Consider the following 25,377-nt stretch of genomic DNA (forward strand, 5'->3'; position numbering starts at 1 on the left):
AAAGACTGAAATAGCAGAACATTCTGTAGACCCAAAGCTACCAAATATGAATCTTGTAACTATAATAACACGAATATGATCATATAATCTGACAGAGTCCTGAACATCATGTCCGCGGAAGACATTTACAAAAATGGTGGATTGTGTTATTAGGTCCTCTGTACGGTTGTCAAGAGACAGACAGCAGCGGTACTGGTTTTGGAAACTAAACGGAAGGATTTCCAGGAAAGCTGCCTCACTCAAGCCTTTGAAGCAGACCCTTGAAAAATTCCTTAAACTTCCCATTAACCTTTCAGCCCGAGGATTCAGAAAACCCCCTCCGCGCGGCGGTGACTCACGAGATGAGCAGCCAGAGAGTGTTTTCTTCCGCAACACATAAACATCAGACTGTTTGTTTGAGAAGATGGTGCATTGATCAGGTGGGAGTTTAAATGTCATTTACACAGGAAACATTGATCGGAGCACTGATGTTCCCCAATGACATTGACATTAGAATGATGATTGCTTGTAATTTTCTTCTGACTTTATTGCTGATAGTTTACCTGAATGAATATTTTAAAACTTGCACCAGTTTTAACCTAGTGAATTGATGCTAATGATATCAACGAACTTTGGTAGTACATGGCACCCATGACAGCTCCATTAAAGCATATCAATACGTTTTTTTGCTAGAACGCATCAATCTACGATTCTAGTTAGAAAAACTTCAGACTAAAGAATGTACATAATACTTTAATAGACCTTGTCTCAGGTAACCCACGGACAGGGATATACATATGCGAAGTGCAGGAAAAAGTGTGTGTTGAACCAGTTTACGGCACAGATTTGTTCAGAAAGAGCAGCAGAAAGTCATGGGGGACAATCATTGGTTCGGTGCTGTTGTGCATAGCCTGAGATCGAAGACAAAAGTATTAAAGCATCAAAGTTCACGTGGCTTAAAAAATAAAGCTTCTTAATGACGGATAAAAATCCTGTCTAATAAATACTGAGGACAAATACAAACACTGTTCATGTCTCTGCTGTCGAGTAAAAAACAGGGGAAAGCAGCAGTTCAGAAGTTCTCAAAGGACGTTGCGTCGCTGCTCTCCTCAAGGACGGACTTGTTCTCTCCTGCGTCTTAAAAAAGCACGACAGTCTGAGGTTGCCATGTATACTGTAAGCATATACAGTGAGGTCTCTTTCTTCTAGCGTTATCACGTGATTGGCTCAAATATCTCTGCGGAGTCTGCCGGGTGAGAATGTCAGATTCCATTGGTTAGGTCCTGAATGACTCCGCCCTTAACAAGCTTGCGAAGAAATTCCTTTTCTTTTGATATGTTGTGTGTCCATGACTGTGTGTGAGAAAGGGAGTAGAAAAAGAGATCAGGTCAGAAACAAACCAAAAAACAAACTGCTGTCAGTCCTGACGTCTGATAGTACAGATTTGCTCTTGATTTTCAGAGCAAAAAAGCAGAAACCTACAGCAAACATGTACAACAACAAAAGCATGTCTTCTGCATTAAACATCTTTCAACCACGAACATGAGAGAAAATGACAATCATATACACTTCAAAACACACACAAAAAAATGTTACCTCAAACCCAAAGAGTTAATGAAAGAATGAGAGAAAGATGTGACTCTCCTATGAATCATGTCCGTCTAAACTGTGAGACTTACATTTCATATAATGTCACACAGCTGCTGATCTGATGAGAACACCCAACCTAAACCACATAGATGAGCTCTCAAATCGAGACAGCAGAAAGTCTAAACAGTGGCTGTGAACATAATTTTATTTCAATCAACATCACTGCATCGGTGTACAAGTATATAAATGTGTACACTCAAACATACAGGATTTATTATGTATAATTGAGATTCAAGATTCTTCTATAGAAACCCACAATCATTTTTAGCTTTAATATATTTAAAATCATAATTTTTTGGTAACTTTCATCTGGGAGATGTCTGTCCCGAACCCAAACACTAAATTTAAACTTATGTAAATTATATTCAAATATTTTTTTTTTATTAAATATTTTTTTATTTATTTTAATGATTAAACTATGTTAAAAAATGTGTCCCACGTTTTCACGTTAATACCGAAACAGACTTTTAGTCCATTGGCTGACAAGGATTTTAGCCACACCCCTACATTTTTTATCAACAATAATTTGTGTTCCTCTATCATATAGCTACATGGTGAGTAGATTGGTCCTACCACTACCAAAACAGTCACGACCAAAATGTATCACTGGGTATCATTCACATCATCACATTCGACAGTGACTAAAAGAAACACTAAATCTTTTATTTGGGTAAATAAACAAAAGTCAGAAGAGTTATGCAAATCGCTAGTATTTTAGTGTGCTTTAGTAGTGATATAGTATGCGAGCTGTAGGTTTTCTATTAGATTTTTACTCGTCAGATGTGTGTCTGCTATATGTGCTGGCTGCGACATGTGCAACATAGTTAGTTATTTGAATTAACATAAAATGTTAATAGTCTGACTCAGCTGTGCATATTAAATATTGTGGTCACTACTAAAACATTACCAACACTGCTGAAAATGTGTTCGTCATGACACCAAAACATGGGTTGTTTCATCAAAAATAAAATATACTAAATGATCAACTAAGACGCTTTGATAGTGTTTGGTTCAATGTACATATGAACGAATTAATTCTTAACTTTGAAATCAGTATGATAAATTTTATGACTTTTACACAGAAAGATTGCATTCAGAATACAACAAATCTCATTAATAACATTTGAAATATGGTTAAAATTGTAACGGTTATATCTTCTTGAATTTTTAAAAATAGCAATATCTATAAATATATTTGTATGTTGATGTAAACAAAATATAATAATTCTTATTAAATTATATATTATTGTGTTTCGTTAGTGACAAAATTTGGGGAGAGGAAGAAAATTCTAAAACTTTCTGAAATGACAATATGAAATTGAACTCCAAAAATGTACCTTTCATTTTATAAAATTTGCATTAAAAAAAATCTGGGATTTTTTGCAAGATGTTTCAAACTCTGACTTTGCACCAATTCTGTAGAATGGCCCATACATGAATGTTTATTATTATGTGTCTGTTGTTATATTTGGATGTCTGCACTGGAAGCTTCAAGTGGCCCCAAAAAAGATTCCTTGGCAATAAAGCTATTTCTAATTCTGAATCATGTCAAGCTAATTTATCCAACAACAGGTTGTTGACATTGGCTAGGGTTTAAACAGAGCTGGAGATGAATAACAGAGCTCAGGTGAGTGTGATGCAGTTACCTCTTTGATTGCTGACATCATGAGCTTCTCATAATAGTGTAGAGGAGCTCTGGGTGTATTCATGTCATACCCAAATCCCGCAACCGCGACCTCATCACAGCTATGAAGGGCCATGGTGATCGCAACTGTTCCCAACGTAGGAATATTCTAAAAGATAAATAATCAGTTAATCACTTATATGCAAAACTAAAAAAGATTTGTGTGGCATCCCCGAGTTGATGCAGCTCACATTTACTACTGTACTGTTTGCACAGTAGCATCGATACCATACGATTCACCTTGATTAAAGATGAAGGGTGAAATCTTTGGTGTAGGACACGCTGAACTCTCAGACTAGTTGAGTGTCCTGCTCAAACACTCCAGTACAGATAACATACAGAGTGTGACTGACTTTATCAGACATACAGAGAGAGATGTGTATATCTCATACAGTCACTGTCTGATCCACTGTGGATGGAAAGACGAGTCTGATGGTGAAAGTCTTATCATCACAGAGCGTCCCCCTCTGGCTAATTCTGCCCCAGACACTTTACCAGCACACTGATAATAACCCAGGAAACGCATCACAGCTGGAATCCACACCCTCTTTAACTTCTGTTTCCATAGCAGCAGGGGTCAAACACTCCTAACCTATAACCCATGCGATTCCCTCAAATGGTTTCTGTCTGAATTAAAATGCTGGTGTGATTTTCGTGTTTGGTTGCTTCTCACCCCTCGTCCCATGAGGCCCTTGTTGTGCGGAAGGCCGATGAATTTGAAAGCTGCTTCTTGGATGAAATACGGGTTTAGGATGCGCATGTCCTCGGCTTTTCTGGGAACGCGACGTGCCACAGACTTCCAGAATCCCTCCATTCTACGCTGAAAAGTAGAGAGTAGACATCAGCAAAATGTACATAAGAAGTCACATACTGAATAATAGATGAAACAAATGAAACCTGCGTGACTGCTGACGCTCTCTACCATGAACAGAAATTGCTTTTCTTTACAAACTCTCCCTGCTCTGTAAATAAATCATTACAACTACAAAAAAAGGCGTATATGAAACAGAAACATCACAGGCGCTCAATAACGCATTCAGCTGAGTAAATAAGCCACGCACTTTGATATTCAGAATAAAAAGGGGGACACTAGCAATGCAGTCATTTGGCACACAGCCAGCAGCATACCTAAACACAGGGCTCTTGGTGTTCTCATGGCACTTGCTGTTCTCCACTTCACCTGCACCCAATATTTCCCTTACGGATAACAGCTGGGGCGACGTGACTGTTACAAGTTAAAACTGCAGCTGACATTCATAAAGGTGACAGTCTGGAGTAACAAGTCCGGTGGGATTTCATCAAACGCCACTCCATTCCAAAAAGCCACCGCAGATGGCACATAATTGCACTGCCTGCCTTAAGCATGTTTTCTTTCAGTGTGTGTGATGGTCAAACAACCAATAACAAAGTTGTTCAACACATAACCTTAATTTCCTGGATGCAAAAAGGTGTTTTGATGAACAGCAAAACTGGAACAAACAAGCCAGGTGTGAATCGGTATAGTACAGCGATTTACAGTAAATAATGGCAGGATGTAAAACTAAGTATACCACATTAGCTTATTCACTTGATTATTCAATTCAGTTTTATTTAAATAGCGCTTTTCACAATGTTTCATTGTTGCATTGTTGGATGATCACTTAAGTTTACAGGATATCGAAGGAGGACGGCATATGAAGTCCACAGAACATTATTGACATCTATTAAATTCATTTCTTTTAAAAACAAACTGATTTCTACAATATTTCATTGAATCAATTCAGCTTTACGGTAAATACATGGAAGCAAAATACAGGTAAAAAAATAGCTGTAACGACACTAAATTTCTCCACCGATCCCGATAGCCGATCATTCAGTTTGATAGTTATAAAAACTCACATTAACTAAATTCTAAAGGTTCAATTAATTCATATTTCTTAACTTTCTGAATGTTATTAATTCATATATTGACTTTTAATATTAAACATCAAATTGACATTTTATTTAAACAGAGCACAAATTCATTGCATTTTCCTCTCATCTTTTGATAGACAGGATATATCAGCTCTGATTATCGGCTGTTAACTATCTGCCAATAGCCAACAGTATGAAAAATCGATTTTATCGACCGATAATGACAATTGGCCGATATATCGGATGCATCTAGTAAAAATTTTAAAGATGTATGAAATACATAGGAAATAGGGTATTTTAAAAAAAATACAAGTATATTGGCTGTATCAACGGCAAACAAAGATTGGACTGAAATCTCCACAGTGCTATCAAATAAGCATGTGTATCAAATAAAAATATCATAATATTACTTGATATCCTTATACCAAATAATGACAAAAGGGGTTACGTCAAAAACTTGCAATTGATGTTAGTGATGCTTACTGTGAAGATAATTGTCTGTGGGACAGTAACTGGAACGTTTCATTACTGGTGCTATTATACAAATATGATTATCGGTAAAATTTATATTTCGTCCAATGCAACATTACTAAACAATATTAGGACATATAACCAAATAATAAAAATCAGTGTTGAAAGCACAGATCCCTTCATTACCAGGCCCAGATAAAATCTGAATGTTTATCAGAACATTACGCACTTAAACAGAGGTGAATCAGCAGAAAGTGAATCCGTGTTGTTCGGCAGCGGCTGTTTGCTCGCAGAGGGTCAGAGTCATAAACACACAGGTGGAAAATGTGACGTGGCTCAGGGAGAGAGGTGAACATAATACCCTGTGCCATTTAAAAGCTCCATGAAAAACAAGAAGCGCAAACAAAGCCACAAGGAGAAGGAAGACCCTGTATCAATCACCCCGCGACGGATCCGCCCCAACGCTGCGACAGGTCTTTGTGCGCAGAGTTTCCCTGATACCCGTCACGGAGCGGCTGTAAATAGACAGGCGGGTAAAAAAACAGCCGACTAATGATTACGAACTCTGAACTCTGGCAGTTCGAGGCGGCTTACAGTGCTGTTTAAATGGCTCATTGTGCTGTATTACGGAACGGTCACTCAACACTGCCGTAGCAACGAGAGCAAAACTCCTCTCACTGCAAGATACAGTGTCAAACCCAGAGTCCAACTTGATCAAAAACATCGGTTCGATATTAATTGATTGACTAATGCAAGTCACTGTTATAAATGTTAATAGATATACATCCACATCCAACCCACTTCAAAAACTAAACACTGTCTCGCTAGCACACACACATGTTCGGTCACTTGCATTCTTTCCCTAATGGGTAATCCTCGGACCCCTTGTTTTCACAGCTCCAAACTTCCCTTTCTCTGGTTAAAACAGTTCCTGACACATATTTGTTTGATGATTCTGGCCAGTAGGCGTGGAGTGCATCCAGCGTTTCCCTTCTCTTGATTTTGGCGGAGGAAGTGACTACGGCTTGTACGCAACAATGACAGCTCTCAGTCTCTCTGACACTCTGGAGGTGCCAGTCGCACGCTTTATCTCAGAATCCATCGGTTTGACACACAGTGCGGCATTCATGAACCGCTGCGGTCTTCAACAGCGGTCTGGTGAGTGGTTCGGGATGTTGACCCCGACCCTGACCCCCACCCCTCTTTCTCCTTATGTCTGAATCACTCGACTTCAAGTGCTCTTGATGCTCATAAACATCATTGTGTTTGAATGTGTAAGAGAAATATGTCATACAAAGCATCTAATGATTCACAGACATGGGCTCTGTTCAAATCTCAAGTAAGCTGCCTGCCTAGATTGCATCCTAAAGTGACCAAAATTATTATTATCCATTAAAGATGCAATTTCGTACAAAATTTGTTATAAATCAAGTATCTAAAATCAATTTTCCTTAACCCAATTCACAACAGCTTATAATAATAACCAACTTTAACACAAGTTTGTCAGGTCATCTGCAATTTTATGTTTCTAACAGAGATGATGATTCACATGCAAAAGTTACAGATTGCAGCTTTAATGACCAAAATGGGCACCATAAATGGTGATTGAAATCATGTAAATATTTTATGTTATATAAAGAGGAATCCCTTTTCCATTTGTTGGGTATCATTGCTTCTGGTTTGTACATTTAAATTCATAGAAATCCTACAAAGTATGTCGTCTCTCAAAAACGTCCCTCCTATTTGGTCACATCCATATCATGTAAATGTTTTCCTCTTTTAAAAAAGAAAAGATTGATATTTTTCTGATGTCTAGACATCAAGAGGTTTAGTAAAATATGAACAGATGATTCAATATGTTGGTAATAAATTCTGTGAGAATTTATATTTCAAGTTTTGACTGAAAACATCACATCAATAATGCTGGAATCGCCCTACTACAGTATAAATATTACATAGTCTTTTTACATTCTTCATATTTTTATGCTTATTACAATATCGAGGAGTCAACTTAGCAAAATATGATAGCGTCAAAGTCTTCTGGAATCAACTCTGAGTGCTGCACATGACGTGGGCTTTTCATATGTCATTCAAAAACCCCTGACAACATAACGCTTGTGGTGACATCAGAACCCTTCTACAGTACCTCTTCTGCCCAGTCAAGCACATCAGCCCACAGCCTGATCTGCTCTCTCGCTCCCTTTGTCTCTTCTCTCCATTCAAGCTAAATATATTTTTGAAGTCTTGAAGAGTAGCTAGAAACAAGTGATTACGCCAACAGTGGAACAACAGTTTGTTGACCCTTTACCCACCTGCTCCTATTATCCTTTCTGTACTGCGTGTTTGAATCTGATTTCAAAGAGCCCATGAGGAGACAAAAGCAAAGGGACAGCCACAACAGCTGACACCACCAAAAGCTCTTCGACTGGACTAACATCTCACATATGGTGACATTAGTCTAAACACACCGTATTAGGACCACAAACCAACTGATGATTTAGCTGTTTTGCCGCATCATTTACGACAAGATATCTTGGCCATTCCTTTGCTTTTAGTAGACATAGTTGCCGTTTAATTCTGAATTAACGGAGATGAAAGTAATGAGTCTTTTTGGCCGGGAGCCCTTTTGCGTATCCCACAGTATGAATATCGCCAACAAACACAAGCACAAAGAAAAACATCTACTTTTCCTTTAACCTCTCAATTATCCTCATCAACATTTCTGTTTGAATGTTTTGAAATGAAGAGTGTTTACTAGACAATCGAGTTCGAAATTCACACACTTCAAAACGTTCACGGCATTAACACGTTCCGCTTCATTTCACGTATAAATTACACCCGTGATTGTGGCATGCGGTAGGATGTGAATTGATGTTTCACATGGATGGGTCAGTGACGGATAATGCTTTCAAACTGAAAGAGACGTTCAAAGTAAAAACAATTATCTAGAAAACTAGTTTCAGGAGAAACAGTTTTTGTTGGTTCAAGTCTGTTTATCATTAAGCAAAATTGTGTGTAAATTGGTTCATTTATTGTTCAGTTTGTTTAGTAAATCACTACTTTGTGGTTGCAAATGCAATAGATCCACAGCGTGCTGTAAAGACTGTCAAATGTATCTGCACCCTAATCTCTACATAAAACACTCAAGAACAAACGTCTGATGGATCCCATGAAAGAATCAGGAGATACATTTCTTTTTCCATCTTCTGTGCCTACAAACCCCATTTAGTCATAATGGCTCTTTCAGGCTTGTGATGGGAATTCTAATGGAGCAAAGATATGCTATCTGAGGAATAAAAGCAGGTGTTTAAGGGAATAGATGGAGTCTTTACGAAGTCTTTATAAAAACCCAGCCAGCGATAAATCTGAGCCACTGAACCTTATCAGGAGACAGTGAGACAAAATAACCTGATCTCTCACAAGGAAAACTGTCTCTCCAGAAGATCTTTGTGTGTGGTTAAATGAATCAACAAGACTTTATCAACGTTTCTTAGTATCACGTCTGATGAAGAAAATAATTTGAGCAAAATTCCCTAATATGAGAGATCTGTAGGGGGTGGAAATCTTTGGGCATGTCACACTGGAACTCTTTTTTACAGAAAGTGCTAAATTATTTGTTACGGGGGTAAAAATCTTAGCAATCTTCGTAACGACGCCTCCATTCCTAATAAAATATAAAGCTTTTTAAAGAAACGAATAAAAAAAAACATTAAATAATGTCTAAATATATATTTTTTTCTGTGGTAATGAAATACTATACTAAAACAAACATGAACTTTTGTTGTTCAGTAGGGCATGACTTATTTTCGCTGGCTTTTTTTTTAACAAAATAACTTTTTCACGAATACATGAGATGCATTGAAAATCAATAAACAGTTGGCAAATATTGGAGCCAGCTTCACAGAGCCAGTTAAATGCAGAGGTTGTATTTCAGGTATGGGTCACCATATCTGACAAATAGGTCACTTTCACTTTTTCATTTCACTTTAAATGCCAGTGACATTTATTACAGTATTGCGATCTGGGATACAAATAATGTGCAAACGTCCTTGAGCCGAGCAAAGCAGAGTAGACTTTCATCATGGGAGAAAGTCCACGAGCAGAAAAGAGGCCAGATGTGCGTGTCATTCTTATTAGCATTCTGGAGATAACTCGCCATAGAGCTTCTTGACTTAACCAAAACCTGGACATAAGACGGCTATTCTCCAGTCCAGATCACACAATTGTGCACATCACTGAGTACACTACCTGTCACCTAAAGACTTCAGTCTCACACACAGTTGCATATAAAGACACAGGAAACACAAAACCAACTTCCTTCTATAGTCACCAATTGACCTCTTGCCAGTTTCCTGGATGATGTAACTCTGTTATTTAATTATATGTCATGTACAGTTCAACTGTATGTGTGTAGTGTATTGTTTTATATATAGCGAGGGTGAAAAACCAAATTTCAGCTAAGTCTGGACTATAAAATTGAACTAAACTTAACTAATTTCAAAAACCTTTTCAAATTTTTCTGTTACAAAATATTCTATAATAAACACTTCTATTACAAAAAAGGACTATATGGCATATTTAAAGGAATTCCAAACTCTACTCTGTCCACCTCAGTATTCAGACACCATGCTGCCCCCTGCTGGTGGTAAAATATGTATTGCCTGTTTAATTGATAATCCTTTCCTGTCTGATATCTTAACAAATAAACATTATGTTGAAATCTGTCTTACCAGCTTCTCCTTAAACACCATTTGCTTGAGCCATTTAAAGTCCACTGGTTTGAAGGCGGAGAAGACGAAAAGCGAGTCGTCCTCGTAACGGTCAGGTTTCTGGATGGCTCCTTCGGGGTAGGTGATACGCATAGTGGTCTTAGAGCCCACATCTTTCTCGAACCCTCTGACTGGACCCTCATTTAGTCTAAATTCATTGGACAAATGAGTCATTAAAAAATAGATGTGATTTCCTGTTGTCATTGTGCATGATTCAACTCTGCACACTTAACCAAAAAAGCAAAAATGTTTTTATAATCTTCCATCATAATGAAAATTTTCTCTGCCTCTTTCTTTTTTGGCTGAAGTCAAAAACGAAAACTTCTCATTGTTAAATCTTTACCTCAGCTGCCTAGCAAGTGGTTCATTTCACTATGAAACACACACTTTTCAGTATTCAATCAATTGATTATTAAAAACAGTAAGTGTTTTTTAATGGCAGAGAGGGAAACATATTCACAAATTAATCAAACCACGATAAAAAAATTGAAGAACATACCGTATAACAACATCATATTCATCGATTTTGGAGCCCAGGGACTTATTGAACAGAATTCCTCCATTACCGATAATAATACACTTCATACAACTTAAACTGTAAGAGATAAAAGAGAAATTTGATAAAATAAATTTTACAAACAGAATAAAAAAGCCATACCAACAGAGAAATGTACAATGTACTGTGCTGTATTTAATTATTTTAATGTGCAATATTTAACATGCAGTCATAAATGACCTACAATGGATTATAACAAAATTTACCTGTCCAGTTCTGGACCCAGAGTATTGCTCTTTGTAGCTGACAAAATAATATCAATGATATTTTCTGTGGAGAGAGAAAATTATGTAAAAAGGCGAGTTTCTCATCTTGAGGATGTGCAGTCATACCCAGACATTAAAAAAAATAGATTTTTTAGATGATAACTGAACTCCACACAAATGCATCTTGATAAGGCTACAAGACAAGAACACAACATACTAGTATTCGAAGCGTTTAACATGAAGCGATGCCCGTCATATCATTTGATCATTTTTAAAACTGCTAATTTACCAAGTAGTCCTAGTACTAGTGATGGAGTACACAAGCACTTCATTCTAAATGCCGCCAAATTCAAATCATCCATACTGTTTAGGAACCAGCATGAGAGGTATTTCTATACTTTTCATCTCTCTCCACTGGCTACCGGTTGAAGCCCAAATCAGATTCAAGTCACTAATTCTTGCCTACAGGACAATCACTGGATCTGCACCGGCATACTTTCACACTCTCCTACACACTCTCCCTTTGCGTTTAGCAAACCAGCGGTTCTTGTATTGCCTTCTCATAAGGGCAGTAAATCGCTTTCCCGCTTGTTCTCCTTCAATCTCTTCTGTGAATACTTGATAGAAAAAATAAATAAAACAGTTTCTCTCAACAGGTAGTGGTCTAGCTTTTGTTGAAACTAATAACTTTGTATTAGCACCTATTGTATTCTTGCTCTTGTATGACGTATCGCTTATTGGTCCTTGAACTCTCTGTAAGTTGCTTTGGATAAAAGTGTTTCTTAAATGACTAAATGTATAGTAAAATCGACTCTGATATGAGTGATGCTTTAGACATGCATCACAGCCTCTAACACATTCAAGTATGAGAAAAAAAACACCCTTCATCCACTGCAATATCCACTCACTGTGCTATTTTAAGCAAACCTCAAGGCTGTCTTCTTGGAAACAGACTCTGAACATAATGCGTGTACCATGATTGATCTGTATCACTTTAAAAACATCTGTCTGTTACACAGAAGCATGTGTTGGAGCATCATTTCTCATTATCTCAAATAATCAGACTTTTTGCCGAAGTTTTGCAGAAGTTTTTGCCGTTATGTCGTTCAGAAAGGTTGCTCACCGGCCTAGGTCAAGAGATCTTTGAGTCTTTGTGATATGGCTGGGCTCTAGGCAAAAATCCTAGTCTAAACACTTTACTAAAACTATTAACTCACAACTCTTTCCAACAACACTCGGAGTTTATATAAATTACTAAAACGATGCTCGCTCTGAAAACGCCACTAGCAACAACTAATTGAATTTGAGTTGTGTTTCATCTCAACATCACATTAGAGTAGACAAAGACATGCGTAATTCCCACACAGACGTGGAATTCTTACACATTAACATTTCCGCTGCTTGAAAAAGCTCAATGGCTCTGAAGCGAAGATGTTGACAGCTCTGTTCTGAAAGACCCACAACATCTGCTCACTGACCAATGTGAAAATGTATCTAAATAGTGTCAGAGGAAAATCTGTCACTTTATGTGTATTTAACGGTTTAATCAGGCTGGAAGATAATTACACAAAAAACCTCAAGGGCAGAAACGAATGAAGGTAAGTGGAAAAGAGAAAAGACTTGTGTATTTTGTGTGAACATCTACAATCATCAGCAAATGTTGGACGCGGACTCGAAGTGATTAAATAGATGTCACGAGAAAATGGCTTGCACATTACCTGCACGAGCCTCTGGTGAGTAGTTAGGCAGACATTACATCTATAAACCATCTGACTTTTATTTATCCGCAAGTCACTTTAAATAAATGCGTCCACTAAATGAATGGATGAAAAAAAGGCTTGAAGTTTATTGTCGGTTTGACGGTTCACACTGACTGCTGCTGGTCTAGTTTTGGTCTAGCTGGTGGATCTATGTATTTTTATTTAATAAATAAAAAACTTCCATGAGATGATATTGCACAAATAAAGGTTTTAAGGCAAAGAAAAGGTACGAAAGTGTAAAGTACACATTCAACCAAACTTAAAGAAAGAAATACCTTGTGTTTTTATCCCAAAGGGAGGTGGATAATTGCTGATCTTTGACAGCCGCTTAAAATTTGAATCGAGGAACATGGGGGCTGGTTTCGAAAACCTAACAGAACAAATTTAAGAGAAAAAGAGGTTAGGCTCAAATTATGACAAGGACAAATGTAAAGGAACACAATATGTGAATAAGGATCACAGTAATGACTCACAGCCCCCTTTATGGGAGATGTATTTGTAACAGGTGGAAAATAACAGAGGATTATGTGCTCTGCATTATCCATAATGCCCTGGCTACTGGTGTGTTTAAGAAATCTCTCACACCTGAGTGTTTAAAGAAGCAGACATGCCAATCTAATCTCAAACTAATCTAACAAATGAAGGGAGTATGACACAAAACAATCATGCTGTATATCGAATTTTTATATTTCAAAAGATTTTCTCCAGAAAAACATACCATTCAACTAAAATGAATTAGACCTCACAACACTACATATTTAAACAAAGCTGACTTATTGTAGGTTTATTGCTCTGCACTATGTAATTCACACCAAAGCCTGACACATTATATCAGTTACACTACCAATTAAATTCTCCCTCAATGTGACCAAAAACCATGTGTGCTTTAGTCAGAACACTTGTAGAAACACCCAAATGTCCCATCTGCCATCCAACAAACATGCACCTGACCTGATTCCACTATACACCAGAGACTTGCTTCACTGCCTCACTAAACAATGGCTGAAAACTTTAGTTATACTTTTGATGATGTTGTACGCAGCTGCCAAGCCCCTAGAGTAACGTTACTAATGACACAGATGCTTTGCTGTAGTAAAGTTCCCATGAACACCAACCTCTGGGTCTGCTCACGTCCTAGTCACTTAAATGAAGGTGACATGCAGTCCCTCATTCCTCGCTAGCTCCAAACATCTAAAAAGCCATGAATTATATGGATCACTGCACGCACGTCTCCCAAACTGAGGTCAGATATTAATTCACGTCACAACAATAAGGGTCACAGAGCTATGTTTTATCCCAACAACTGTTTTACAGTATATAATTAATATTACTGATAAAGTATTGCTATTTTATCAGGTGCCAAAAGTTAATCTGGGCCAGAATTATCTCAGACTAGAGTGAAGCATGCTAATAGTTGACGTGGGCTGTAGTTAAACAGTAAACTAAGACTAGGGTCTACCTGGGCAAAAGTTAATCAGGATCAGAGATAACTAGGGCTAGAGTTAACCAGGGCCAGAGTTAACCCAGACTTGAATATGGTTATAAGTGACTGGGGCTGTAGTTAATCAGTTCACAAAAGGCTAGAGTCTACCAGGGCAAAGGTTAATTAGGATCAGAGTTTACTAGGGCTAGAGTTGATCAGGGCCAGAGTTAACCCAGACTTGAGTATGGTTATAAGTGACTGGGGCTGTAGTTAGTCAGTTATTTAAGGCTAGGATCTACCAGGGAAATGGTTAATCAGGGCCAAAGTTGACTGGGGCCAGAGTTAGCCCGAACTAGAGAATGGTAATAGTGGAGATGGGCTACAGTTAATCAGTTAACTAGGGCTAGAGTTTACTAGGGCAAAGGTTAATCGGAGCCAGAGTTAACTAAAGCTAGAATTAACCAGGGCCAGAGTTAGGGCTAAAGATAACCAACGCTAGAGTCATTCAGGGCTAGAGTAAACCAGGGCCAGAGTTAACCAGGGCCAGAGTTAACCAGGGCCAGAATTAACCTGGGTTGAGCTAAGCATGGTTACAGGGTCAGAGATAAACAGGGTAATGGTTATGGAATTACACAATGTAAAATACAGTCTCAGGTTAAGTAATACCTGTTAGTTTTCGTAAATTCAGACATTTATTAGTTAATTTTGAACCCAGTGGATGAAACGACAACTTAACCCAGATTTTTTTTACATTGGAATGTTTGAAAAACATGGCAAGAGATTAATACATGAAAACAATGGAGCAAACTAACAGTTTGTGTTTTTCGGACAATAAACCTTTTCATGTAGTCTTTGGCAATTGCTAGTATTCGGCTGACTTTGTGCTGCTTTCCAGGTAGAAACATTTATTTGAGGTCAGATTGCAAATGGGGTCTTTGGCCATGTGCACCAATGCATGAAAGATGCTAATTACACAGCTAACTAGATGTTATAGGGTTAGTGTCTCAACAAACATTGAAGATGTCATGGTCTATTTAGTATTCCCATCTGACTCCACTTAGAGCGGAGAGGTTCAACATCAAAATCAGACCAAGCCCTTGTTTTACAGTTATTCATTTTACGATAATGACAATGAATAATGATCTAATGACATTCAACAATGTGAATAATGATACAAGTAATAAAAGCAAACTATCCAGTAAGGACGATTTATTCTAAATTAAGTGTTGATTCATCATCTAAAGGATTCTGATTGTTCTTTAACTGCTGTTTATATTGATCTCAAAGGTTTTAGCAGGAATCTTGCTTAGAGAAACCCTTGCGTGTGAGTTGTGTAAGTCAGAACCTCTGCTTTCTCACGCAATGGGAGCTCAGAGGAGCAAAAAAGATCCGCATCCTGTCTGAGACCAGAACTGAGCTCTGTGGACGTGAAGCATCTTTGATACGCAGAGGATAAAGAGCTTCCACAGTAAGGAATCTTCTCAAACTATGAATTATTTAAAAGAGAAAGAGAAAGGGAATATCTCCTTTTCATGCCACTCTTGAGTTCATCTCAGGAGCATTGCTTGCAGAGACATCTTTACTGGGTAATGGGTTTAAGAAAAACACAACATGGTGCAGTACTTTCGAAAGAGGATAAAATGTAGGGTGTAAGCCATTTTGTAATTGAGATATTTAATGTTGGCGTATAATGTCCAATTCCACTTTGAAACTGTGCATTGAGAAAAGTGATATTCAAATGTATGCACAATAAAGGACCTATTTGGTCAGTTTCACCGAGAGATCAGGCCTAACAAAATGCATTGATGAGCACGACATTGAAGCGGAGGTAACAAGGAGCTTGACGTTTACTGGAAATAATCGTGCAGCTATATCTCTCTTTTATAAATTTGATCAAACTAAATACTCTTCGGAGATACGAAGTATGCAATACTACTGTATTGGTACTCAAGATTAACCATCTTTACCAATATTTACTTTATAAACTTTTCTGCAGAAAGAACTGTTTGTCTGTACAGTTTGATATTTCAACAGTTTGATATAGTGAACTTTATGTTGTTAACCGTGCAGAGTGAGATCAGATTTGTACTAAGATCAGAGGTGGAATCAAATTAGATTTGTAGTGAGATCGGCTTACTTTGGATAAATTGAGGTCATCTTGGCCTGTGCGTAACCTGGTTTACACTCGCCTTTACTGAGATTAGCATATTTATACTGGAGCTCCAGGGGTCTGCAAAGCAATAACAGAGTAAGAACATGTGTTAGAAGAAAAGGAGACAGTGGAAAGACATGAGACAGCCAGATAAGAACCTAAAACCATTTGGATACTTACTGCAAGTCATAATTGTGAATGCATATGTCTTTGAATTATTTATCAATATTAACAATATTTATATTAACACATACTACACAACATGTGCAAAAAAGTGATACAGTTTCTGAACACCACATTCATGCAAGATATTTTACTCACAAATACATATAGCTTATTATTTGGCTTGCACCTTTTATTAATGTACTCATTCTTAAATGATTATTTTATTATTGTAAATGAATCCCACAAAACCAGTCATTAGTAGCACAGGTATACAAGTAGAAATAGCTGAAAATACATTGTATGTGTCAAAAATTATTATTGCTCTTCAACAGAGAACGCCAAAACAAACCTGGTTCTTCTTAGCAACGGCCTGCTACAGCGTCTCTGATGGATAACTTTAAAGGTGATTTGCTCACCATTCAATTTTGCACCCTCAGATTCCAGATTTTTATCTCGGCCAAATATTGTCCTATCCTCACAAACCATACATCAATTGAAAGCTTAAAGATGTTGTAAAAATATAAATTTCAAAATATTATTTTTGTGGTTTTGTAGTTCTCAACTATTAGTGGATTTATTTTCAAAAGTTTCAAAATATGGATTATTTGCATGTTAAAATTAACGACATTTCATCATTATTTAATGTATTACAATTAAATGATAACTCTACCCATGTTTCTACTCTACCCAAGTAGTTTGTAATGAATAAAGTTTACACAGGTGTCCTAACAGAGTGATCACAGGTATAGTTCATTAAATTTAGACATGTTCCAATAGCATCTGACAACCAGAAAGTGTTTAAATACTGTCTTCATTTTAAATATTAGTATATTTAATTTATTTATTTATGATGTAAAACCTCATGAACATCTTTTTGTGAAGAGTACGTAACAGTTAATCCATGTTTATTCAAAGAGGTGAATTTAGATTAAATGTTCAATTTAATTAATTCCCTAAAAGATTATAATTCCAACAAAGAAATGCAGATTGCAATCTAAACCCTGTTCCTGGAGAGAAAGTGGCCAGAAAGGAAACCATCTGTGATGTGCTCACACTGTCCAGAGGATGTACAACGATAAATGTTTCTCTACGAGACAGCTGAGGTGAGGTGGAGTTTATGTTAAAAAAGCGCCAGAATAAACCCTCTTATTCACAAGCCGGCAAATGGAAACTTGCTGGTAAGTTTACATGAATACTGGACATAAAAAGATGACTCGCTGACAGTGTCATTAATACAGGTGAAGGTTAATGGTAATAGGAGAGGCCGTGTCATGTTTTTTTCTGGTAAACGGACCTCCCATATAGATACAATCAAGAAATCGGACATGACTAGGTGAGAGCTGCTGGGTGCAAAGACATCATTCATTAGAAAGGCTTTAGGGCTCCATTCATTATTCTAGCGAAGTAAAGTTCAAATAAACAACGGGTCAAGTTATTAAGAGAGAAAAATTGGTGGACACTACAGGCCAAACTAAACCTACATATGCACATATTTAAGCTCTGTACCAATACAGTGAGCCGTCTTGTTGTAAACAGCCCACATAGGCAGCAGTCTTCTAAGAAAGAACCCCATGAAACGTACAGTACAGCATAATAACACTGCTCGATTGAGACATGGATTAATTCAACTGTTAACTGTTTTATCATCTATATTGAGTGATTCCATTTACCCTTTCATGCTCAGATTATAACAACAGATCTTAAACTCATGTGTTACTCACAGTTTCCCATCAAGCTTCGTAAGGAATCCCTGCTTGTCGTACTCTAAAGAGAGAAGAAATATTAGACATCAACAGATTTTATGACCCTGCCAGAAGAAAAAGATGCATCAAGTTATTTTCAATGCGCCCCAAAGTAGCCTAAAAAATTACCTGAAAAATGTTTTTTGGAAAGCAGGTTATAAAGGAAGAGATTATTTTGGTACGCAACAAAAGAAATGTAAGACACTGTTTACATTCAATCATGAACAATAAGGGTTTTACAAGGAGTGACACGCAAATAGTAAATTAGCTGTTCAATTGTACATGCTGTCAGGTGAACAGGAGTGTCAACGAGGCATTACTTTGAATAACTGGCAACTAAAATACTTTACAAACTCTTAGATGGCAAAACCATTTATTTTAGGAGAAATTCATGGCTTAAAATTAAAAAAAAAATGTGTTTTATGACATAAGCAAGAGATCATTTACAGCCAATGGTTATTATGAAAAACACTATACGTTTTTTTAAATCATTGTCAGACTATGAATACATAAATAAAGGTACATTAAATATCGATTTAACTTAAAACATTATATTTTTTATATTAAAAAATAGAACTAATACGAGAAATTTGAAACTGGCAAAGAACATGGTTGGCTGGGACAACAGTCAAATGTAAAGCTAAACAGTAATACAACAGAATTTACAGGCACATAAACCATTTTACGGGACAAAATATTTTTTGCTTGAAGACTTATATATATATATATATATAAGACAAACAATATCAGATATTATTTTTTGGGGTTATTCGGCTAAAAATCTGTATAGTTCACTGAAAGAGTTTTATAACCCAAATGATATAAGAATGACACAATTTCATCAGCAGCTGTGAATCATTTAAATTTCACAAGTCTTCTTTCCTGATCAAAATAAATGCTGTCTGAATAGAAAGAAATCCTGATATTGAAAACTAACACTAAACACCAATTGTGATCCAATTGATTTAGCTAATGTGATGTGTAATGAATCAGACCTGAAAGCAATTGTAGGAGGGAGAAATAAGCTTGGTTGATGTAAGCAAGGAAAGTCGTGTCAGTGGTATATATAATGCTATAAGGTAGATGCATTCTTGTGAAGAGCGAGATTGCAGAGACATTGCATAAGATGCAACAGGTTTTAAATTACAGGAAAGAAATTTTAGCTCAGAGAGTCTTACAAAGATGGCTGTGCTTCTGTCAGCAGCTTGCCTGCTATTTCTGTACAACTGAAGGAATACTCAGGTTTAAGAGCTGAAGATCTATCAATAACATTGGTGGCTGACAATGACCACTGATAATATTACATGATCATTACAGATGATACTGGTAAGAAATTAACTCCTGTTGTGATCAAGTGGCTTTAGCATTGAAGCAGTGGAATGACGGCATAGTTATTTGTAATGCTTGTGGCCAAAATAGTTGTCTATTTACTGTTAACACTTTACTCTTACGTTTTAAAAAATTGCAGGCCACAGATGACAACAGCAACAGCTTAGTCAGGATAGATACAATACATAATACAAATACTACATTAATATAATAAATACATTTCATTTGAGTGTTGACTAAATCTGAAAATAGCTACACATAAAGATTGTGATGTCAGAATTCAGACTGTATTAACAGATCAATGTTTAGCATAGACACTTAATGTTTGTCAGAAGGGTTTTTCACCAGCCCTATGTCAAAAGCAGAAGCACGTTTTTCACTTCCTCTGCAAGTGGACAGAAGCACAACACGTCTTTGTAAATGAATCTGCAGCAGGATTCTGCTTGTACACACGAGGTGGGATAAGCTTCATAATGCAGGGAGATTAAATAAGCAGTTTAATTTACATTATCCATTCATGATTTGCAATCCAGTTTTTTTGTCCAATTCATTAAGTGAACTTACTTAGCAAGCATTTAAGATGTTTTACACTGAAAAGAATATAACTATCATATTTTTATAGTAATGCATACAAGCAATTCAAATGAATATATTAATCTCCCGACATCAATGTAGTATGTAGTGAACCGCTACCTGAAGCTAATACACGTCCCGTGGAGAGTAAAGAATCCAAATCAGGTTCTGAAACACAAGATCGTGAGCAGCGGTCTAAGAAAAAGTGAGACGCTCGTAGTGTCTCTGTTAACATAAGTCAAGAACAGCACACGTGAAAGTGTGAATATAGAAGTGTGGTTATTACTTAGCCCAGATTCACACACACATAACAAGTTTCATTGATCGGTTCGTACCATGATTAAATCATGTTCTATGAGACATCAGCTTTGACTATGAGCTATTGCCCACAAAATGAAATGTATGATTTACAGCGATGTGGAGCTGTGATCTGGAAAGATTTGCCGGGGGGAGTTTGGTAATAAGCCGAGGGAGTTTAAGCACACCATATCTGGATGAGAGATGAAGAAAAACATAACTATAAAGACACACGCAAGTGCATCATTCTGGGGGGATCCGATTTGTTCTTTATTGCTTTATTACTACATTTACATTAACTAGTTCATTGTTTATTACTTTTAGGCCCAGTTTTACAGATACAGTTTAGCTTAAATAATTCATGTTCACTTATTTTACTAGTATACAGAATATTCGTGTTATAATATTATCGGGAGACTACTGGTGAACTCAAACTGAAGATAATGAACATTACTGCACAATATAATTTAAAAGAAAAAGATAGTACTAGTAGTTTTGCCCTTCACGCATACTTTCCAAATACATATTTTTTTTATTAGAAGATTAAATTGAATTAAACTTGGAATGCAAGCGCTGTGTTGAATGACTATACAAGGTGAACAAGGTCAGTGATGTGGTCTTGGCTCCCTCCTCTGGCCACAGCAAGACAGCAATATTTTATTCTGGTTCCTTTTGGTTTTAACATAATGATATCACACCTATGATGTCACAGGGGAGTGCAGTAAAAAGGGATGTGCAACAGTCTTAATTTTATCCATGATATTTTTCGGGGAATTCCTGAATGAGAGTAGAATGAATAGAAAAAGTTTTAGGGACTTTAGGGACAATTTAATTTTTAGAGAAATACAGATTTTTTTATATTACTCTGGATAAGCATTCAGTTTCAGTTTCATCACGATGAACCTTTCTCCTTTACATCACATCAGACTAAAAAAACATTACAAATTACATTAACCTCTCACGGCATTTTTATTATGTGGGTTTGGGTTTTTCCGATGTAAATTAAGGATATAGTTTCAGTTTGTGTTTATGTGGTTTTCATGTTGACTAACGTTCCGATAAGCAAACCAACCAATATTTGTTTGCTTGTCTAAATATACCATTTAGGTCACAATACTTTATCCACGCCAGCGGTTCAGTCCCACTCCTCACAATCACCTCACGCTTAAGGAAATGCTCTGGGTTTACTCACGAGATTTTTGGACCGAAGATCTCATGTGTAGTCTTCCAGAAGAATAGTAGAGAAAAAACAGTACCAGCGTGGGACACAGGAAAATGATGAAGCTGCGTGTGCACTTCATTCTGATCATCTCTCAAAAGGCTTCATCTGCAATGAATCACCTAAAAAAACACACACACTGTCTGTTATCTACACTTATTTAGCAAAGGAAAAGATGAATGTGATTTTTGAGCCATGATATTGTGAAATGTTATGACATTTACATTTAGTAGACACTTTTATCCAGAGCGACACACAAATGAGGTAAACAACGGAAGAAATTGGAACAACATAAGGACAACAAAAAGCGCAAGGGCAATAAATCTGGTAAGCTGGTGACACAAGCAATGAGTTCAACACAGGGCAATTACCATCACAACTGTGGCTTAAACCATCCTTTCAACCACCCACAACGTTTTCTTTCATGTTCATATGCGTACAGCCAAAAGTTAATATTCTGTAAAGGAATATTATGAAAATTAATAAGCCATAGATTACAATGTAAAGTCTATTTGCTACAGTAAACTATTGTACATTGAAGAATCATCAAAAATAATATTAGATATTAATTTAAAGTACGCATGTATGTAGCCATGTGGCAATTTGGAAGCTTTGTGCTTTTTGGTTATGTCACAAGAAAATAAATAAATACAAAAGTCGACAAATACGAAGTTGGTGTAATTGTTTACAACAATTTCTAACCTTCACACACTTAGCCTTACAGTACCGATGAAAGTGATTTCACAGTAATATTATGACATTTTCGTACACACCACTGTTACGCAATATTTTACAATTATTTGCTTGTGTAAACACAAAAGGAAAAGTACTACCATACACTATAATGCCTTACATTACCATACGATTTGACATTTCTGTTACACCACTCGCGCGCAAACACTAGGGTAACGTTAACGGTTTTGTACGGGTTTATTAATACAAATACTATTTATTAATAGTTTATTAATACATGCAAAGTGACCAAATGAGCCCATAGCTGCTGTAACGATCACACACATTCACCCAGTTAGCGTCCCTGCTAACGTCCTGAAAACTAACCGTAAACAACCGTAAATCCGTGTTCCCAACCACACAGTTACACAAGCCTGTCAACAAAAACGTTACACAACAAATAAATTACGGCCTTTGAAATCGCAATAAGACAATGCTAGACCGTGCACGAGCGGGGGTGTGAGTCTGGATAGATTTCGTTGCCTTACGTTACCTCAGAGAGCGCGTCTTCGACACACAGCGACAATAAAAACATGTCCACAGCAAGATGCTATCTGTCTCTGCTGTCGGTACAGTTCCCCTGAAGATGAAGAAACACCATATTTGCTTCAGGCTATGAGCTCTGAACTTCAAAGTGTTTTGCAGGCTACACAATAATAACAGAGTTCATGTGTTGTTGAGCGAGGCCCTGAACAGCCTTTGGTAGACGGATTTTTGTGCACACGCACGTCCGCGCACGCACGCACGCACGCACGCACGCACGCTCACCCACACGACCGAAAGCTCCATGTCTGCCTACCCGTTAATCTTGTCAAAAAATGATCCTGACTTGCTTGTTGCCAAACTTTAACCTTACACACAAAAACATTCATTATAGATAAATATATGAATCCATGTTTTCAAGTATTAGTTCCCATATTTTATTATTTAGTAATTGCTAAAATAATGCTTATAGGAAAATATTAATATTGTATCTTCGAGAAACTGGAAGAATTACTAATAGAAGAGGCCTGTCTTTGTGTCGATCGGTTTGATCTATGAAGTGTGGTATGTCAGGCATCCTGTCAGTTCGAGAGTAAGTCTTTTAAGAGGAAATAACTTTCACAGTTGACTCTATTATGAACTAAATTTTTCCACCAGCTCTGATGAGAAGACCTCTGAGATGGTGCCTCTTTTTTACCCTGCATGCTTTAAAAAAATCTTTATAAAACACCATGAAAATATTTTGAATTGTTTATCCATTTGGTCCGATCAGTATATTCTTTATAAAATCACTCACTACAATTACTGAGCAATACAGCACACAAATAAGCATTTTTAGGTCCCCATGAGGGAAAACAAATCATACAGAATGATATTTATTGAAAAAAAAATGCAGGTTTGCGTGTTCAAAGTATCACGAGACACATGAAAGTGTTTGTAGGTGGGACAAACATGTTCATCTGAATCAAGCAGACACGATCGGATACCTGCGACCAAACAATCACATATGTTCTCAAAGGTCAAACAAACTTTCTGACTAACATTTGTTTGTGCAGAAACTCACAGTCGTCGCAGTAGCTGCTGCTGCAACAGGGAGTCGACACAGCATCGGTGATGAGATCTTTACAGATCTTACACATAAAGGCATCGGGCACTGGATCTTCATCTGAGGTCAATGAGGAGGACTCGTTCTGTGGTAAAATAGGTGGAGGTCTTTCCTCTGAGTAGCATAAGCCTCAGTAAACAGAACACGCACACAATTATAAACTAAATGTAAATGTTTGATCATGGTGAGGTCTCTTGTATACTCACGCATTAATAATGGGAATGACATGCTTACCGCTGCTGCTCAGCATCACTCCCTTCATGTTGGGGTCATTCACCTCCATTAGGAAGCTGAAAGGAATTCCTGCGCTTCTCCGTATGCGCTTACTCCCAACAAAAGTTGAATGCTGTGAATGTACAAGCAACAGGTTACATATATATTCATGGCACAACATGTGCACAATGCTGTTTGTTTAGTTATGTGTTGCCCGTGTCTTTGAGCTGATTCTGATGTGATGCCCTGGGATGCAACAGTTACGGCACACATAGTTTGGTGGAAGACCTCCAACCACCTAGAGTGCGTCACTGGTAAGTGGGCGCGCAGATGGCACTAGGGACGGGGGGACATGTCCCCTCAGATTCAATCGGGGTGAACTGATCCGTCCCCCTCACTGTCCCTACGAAAGGTGACAATCAATCGGTAAAACTGAGGAAAAATCAGGGTTTCTGGTATGTACCTAAGTAGTGGTGGATATGCCTCCCGCTCCCTTAATTATTTGTCGTCACTACAGACACAGCGTGACCACCAATAACAGGGCTGCAAAAGCACACGTATCTGCCTTGAGACTCACGCAATTGACTGCTTTCTCAGGCACTCACACCACACATCCATTTTCTCACCCAGGATCGCACCCGCCATTTTTTTCTGTGATGTGTAATAAAATTTGTGATAGAAATGTCTAAAAGCCTATCTGTAGTTTTTGATGTTGCATACAGTCTAGCAGTGGACCTCAATGTTAGAATAATGTGGCCATAGGCTAATCAAATATAAGAAGGCAGAAGTTCCTGATTACAGAGCCGGTGTGGTGGTGACCAAATCAAAGAAGACAGGTTAGGGTTGATTGTTTTAGAGGCTAAACATTCAATATATTTACCTATCAACCACATCACTCGCAACATTCAAAAAAGTACTAAAAAATGATCTCTTCTGTGATTACTTGACAGACAAATGAGAAATAAATCTCTCTTTT

General features: G+C 37.3%; 1 protein-coding gene across 5 annotated transcripts; it reads right to left on the bottom strand.

Moving 5' to 3' along the window:
* Window positions 1-716: 716 nt before the first annotated feature.
* On the bottom strand, window positions 717-23,329 carry st3gal3a (ST3 beta-galactoside alpha-2,3-sialyltransferase 3a). Of its 5 annotated transcripts, none has more exons than XR_008906964.1 (13): window positions 23,094-23,329; window positions 22,240-22,325; window positions 21,842-21,990; window positions 20,473-20,520; window positions 18,430-18,472; window positions 16,529-16,621; window positions 13,244-13,338; window positions 11,209-11,272; window positions 10,946-11,041; window positions 10,408-10,594; window positions 3,987-4,128; window positions 3,276-3,422; window positions 717-1,331 (listed from the first exon to the last, which is right to left on the bottom strand). XR_008906964.1 is itself a non-coding variant. In XM_056750460.1 (13 exons), the coding sequence occupies exons 3-13, from the start codon at window positions 21,957-21,959 to the stop codon at window positions 1,242-1,244; spliced, it is 1,128 nt and encodes a 375-aa protein (XP_056606438.1). In that variant the 5' UTR covers window positions 21,960-21,990; window positions 22,240-22,325; window positions 23,094-23,329; the 3' UTR covers window positions 717-1,241. The 5 variants fall into 5 exon arrangements, 4 of the variants coding, with proteins under 4 accessions (XP_056606438.1, XP_056606440.1, XP_056606439.1 ...); XM_056750460.1 differs by having other exon boundaries at window positions 3,987-4,133; XM_056750462.1 differs by lacking the exon at window positions 23,094-23,329 and adding an exon at window positions 22,928-23,043 and having other exon boundaries at window positions 3,987-4,133.
* Between the last annotated feature and the right edge of the window lie 2,048 nt (window positions 23,330-25,377).

The sequence above is a fragment of the Triplophysa dalaica genome, chromosome 6 (genome assembly GCF_015846415.1).
Source record: "Triplophysa dalaica isolate WHDGS20190420 chromosome 6, ASM1584641v1, whole genome shotgun sequence".
Classification (NCBI taxonomy): domain Eukaryota; kingdom Metazoa; phylum Chordata; class Actinopteri; order Cypriniformes; family Nemacheilidae; genus Triplophysa; species Triplophysa dalaica.

What these genes read in the sequence shown, in the direction of transcription:
- st3gal3a (XM_056750460.1), bottom strand. Translation starts at nt 21,959, where the DNA reads ATGATCAGAATGAAGTGCACACGCAGCTTCATCATTTTCCTGTGTCCC. An exon ending in ATGACCTCAATTTATCCAAA is followed by an intron (nt 13,339 to 16,528) that starts GTAAGCCGATCT and finishes TTGTTCTGTTAG; the next exon opens with GTTTTCGAAACCAGCCCCCA. An exon ending in TGATGTCAGCAATCAAAGAG is followed by an intron (nt 1,332 to 3,275) that starts GTAACTGCATCA and finishes TCTCACACACAG; the next exon opens with TCATGGACACACAACATATC.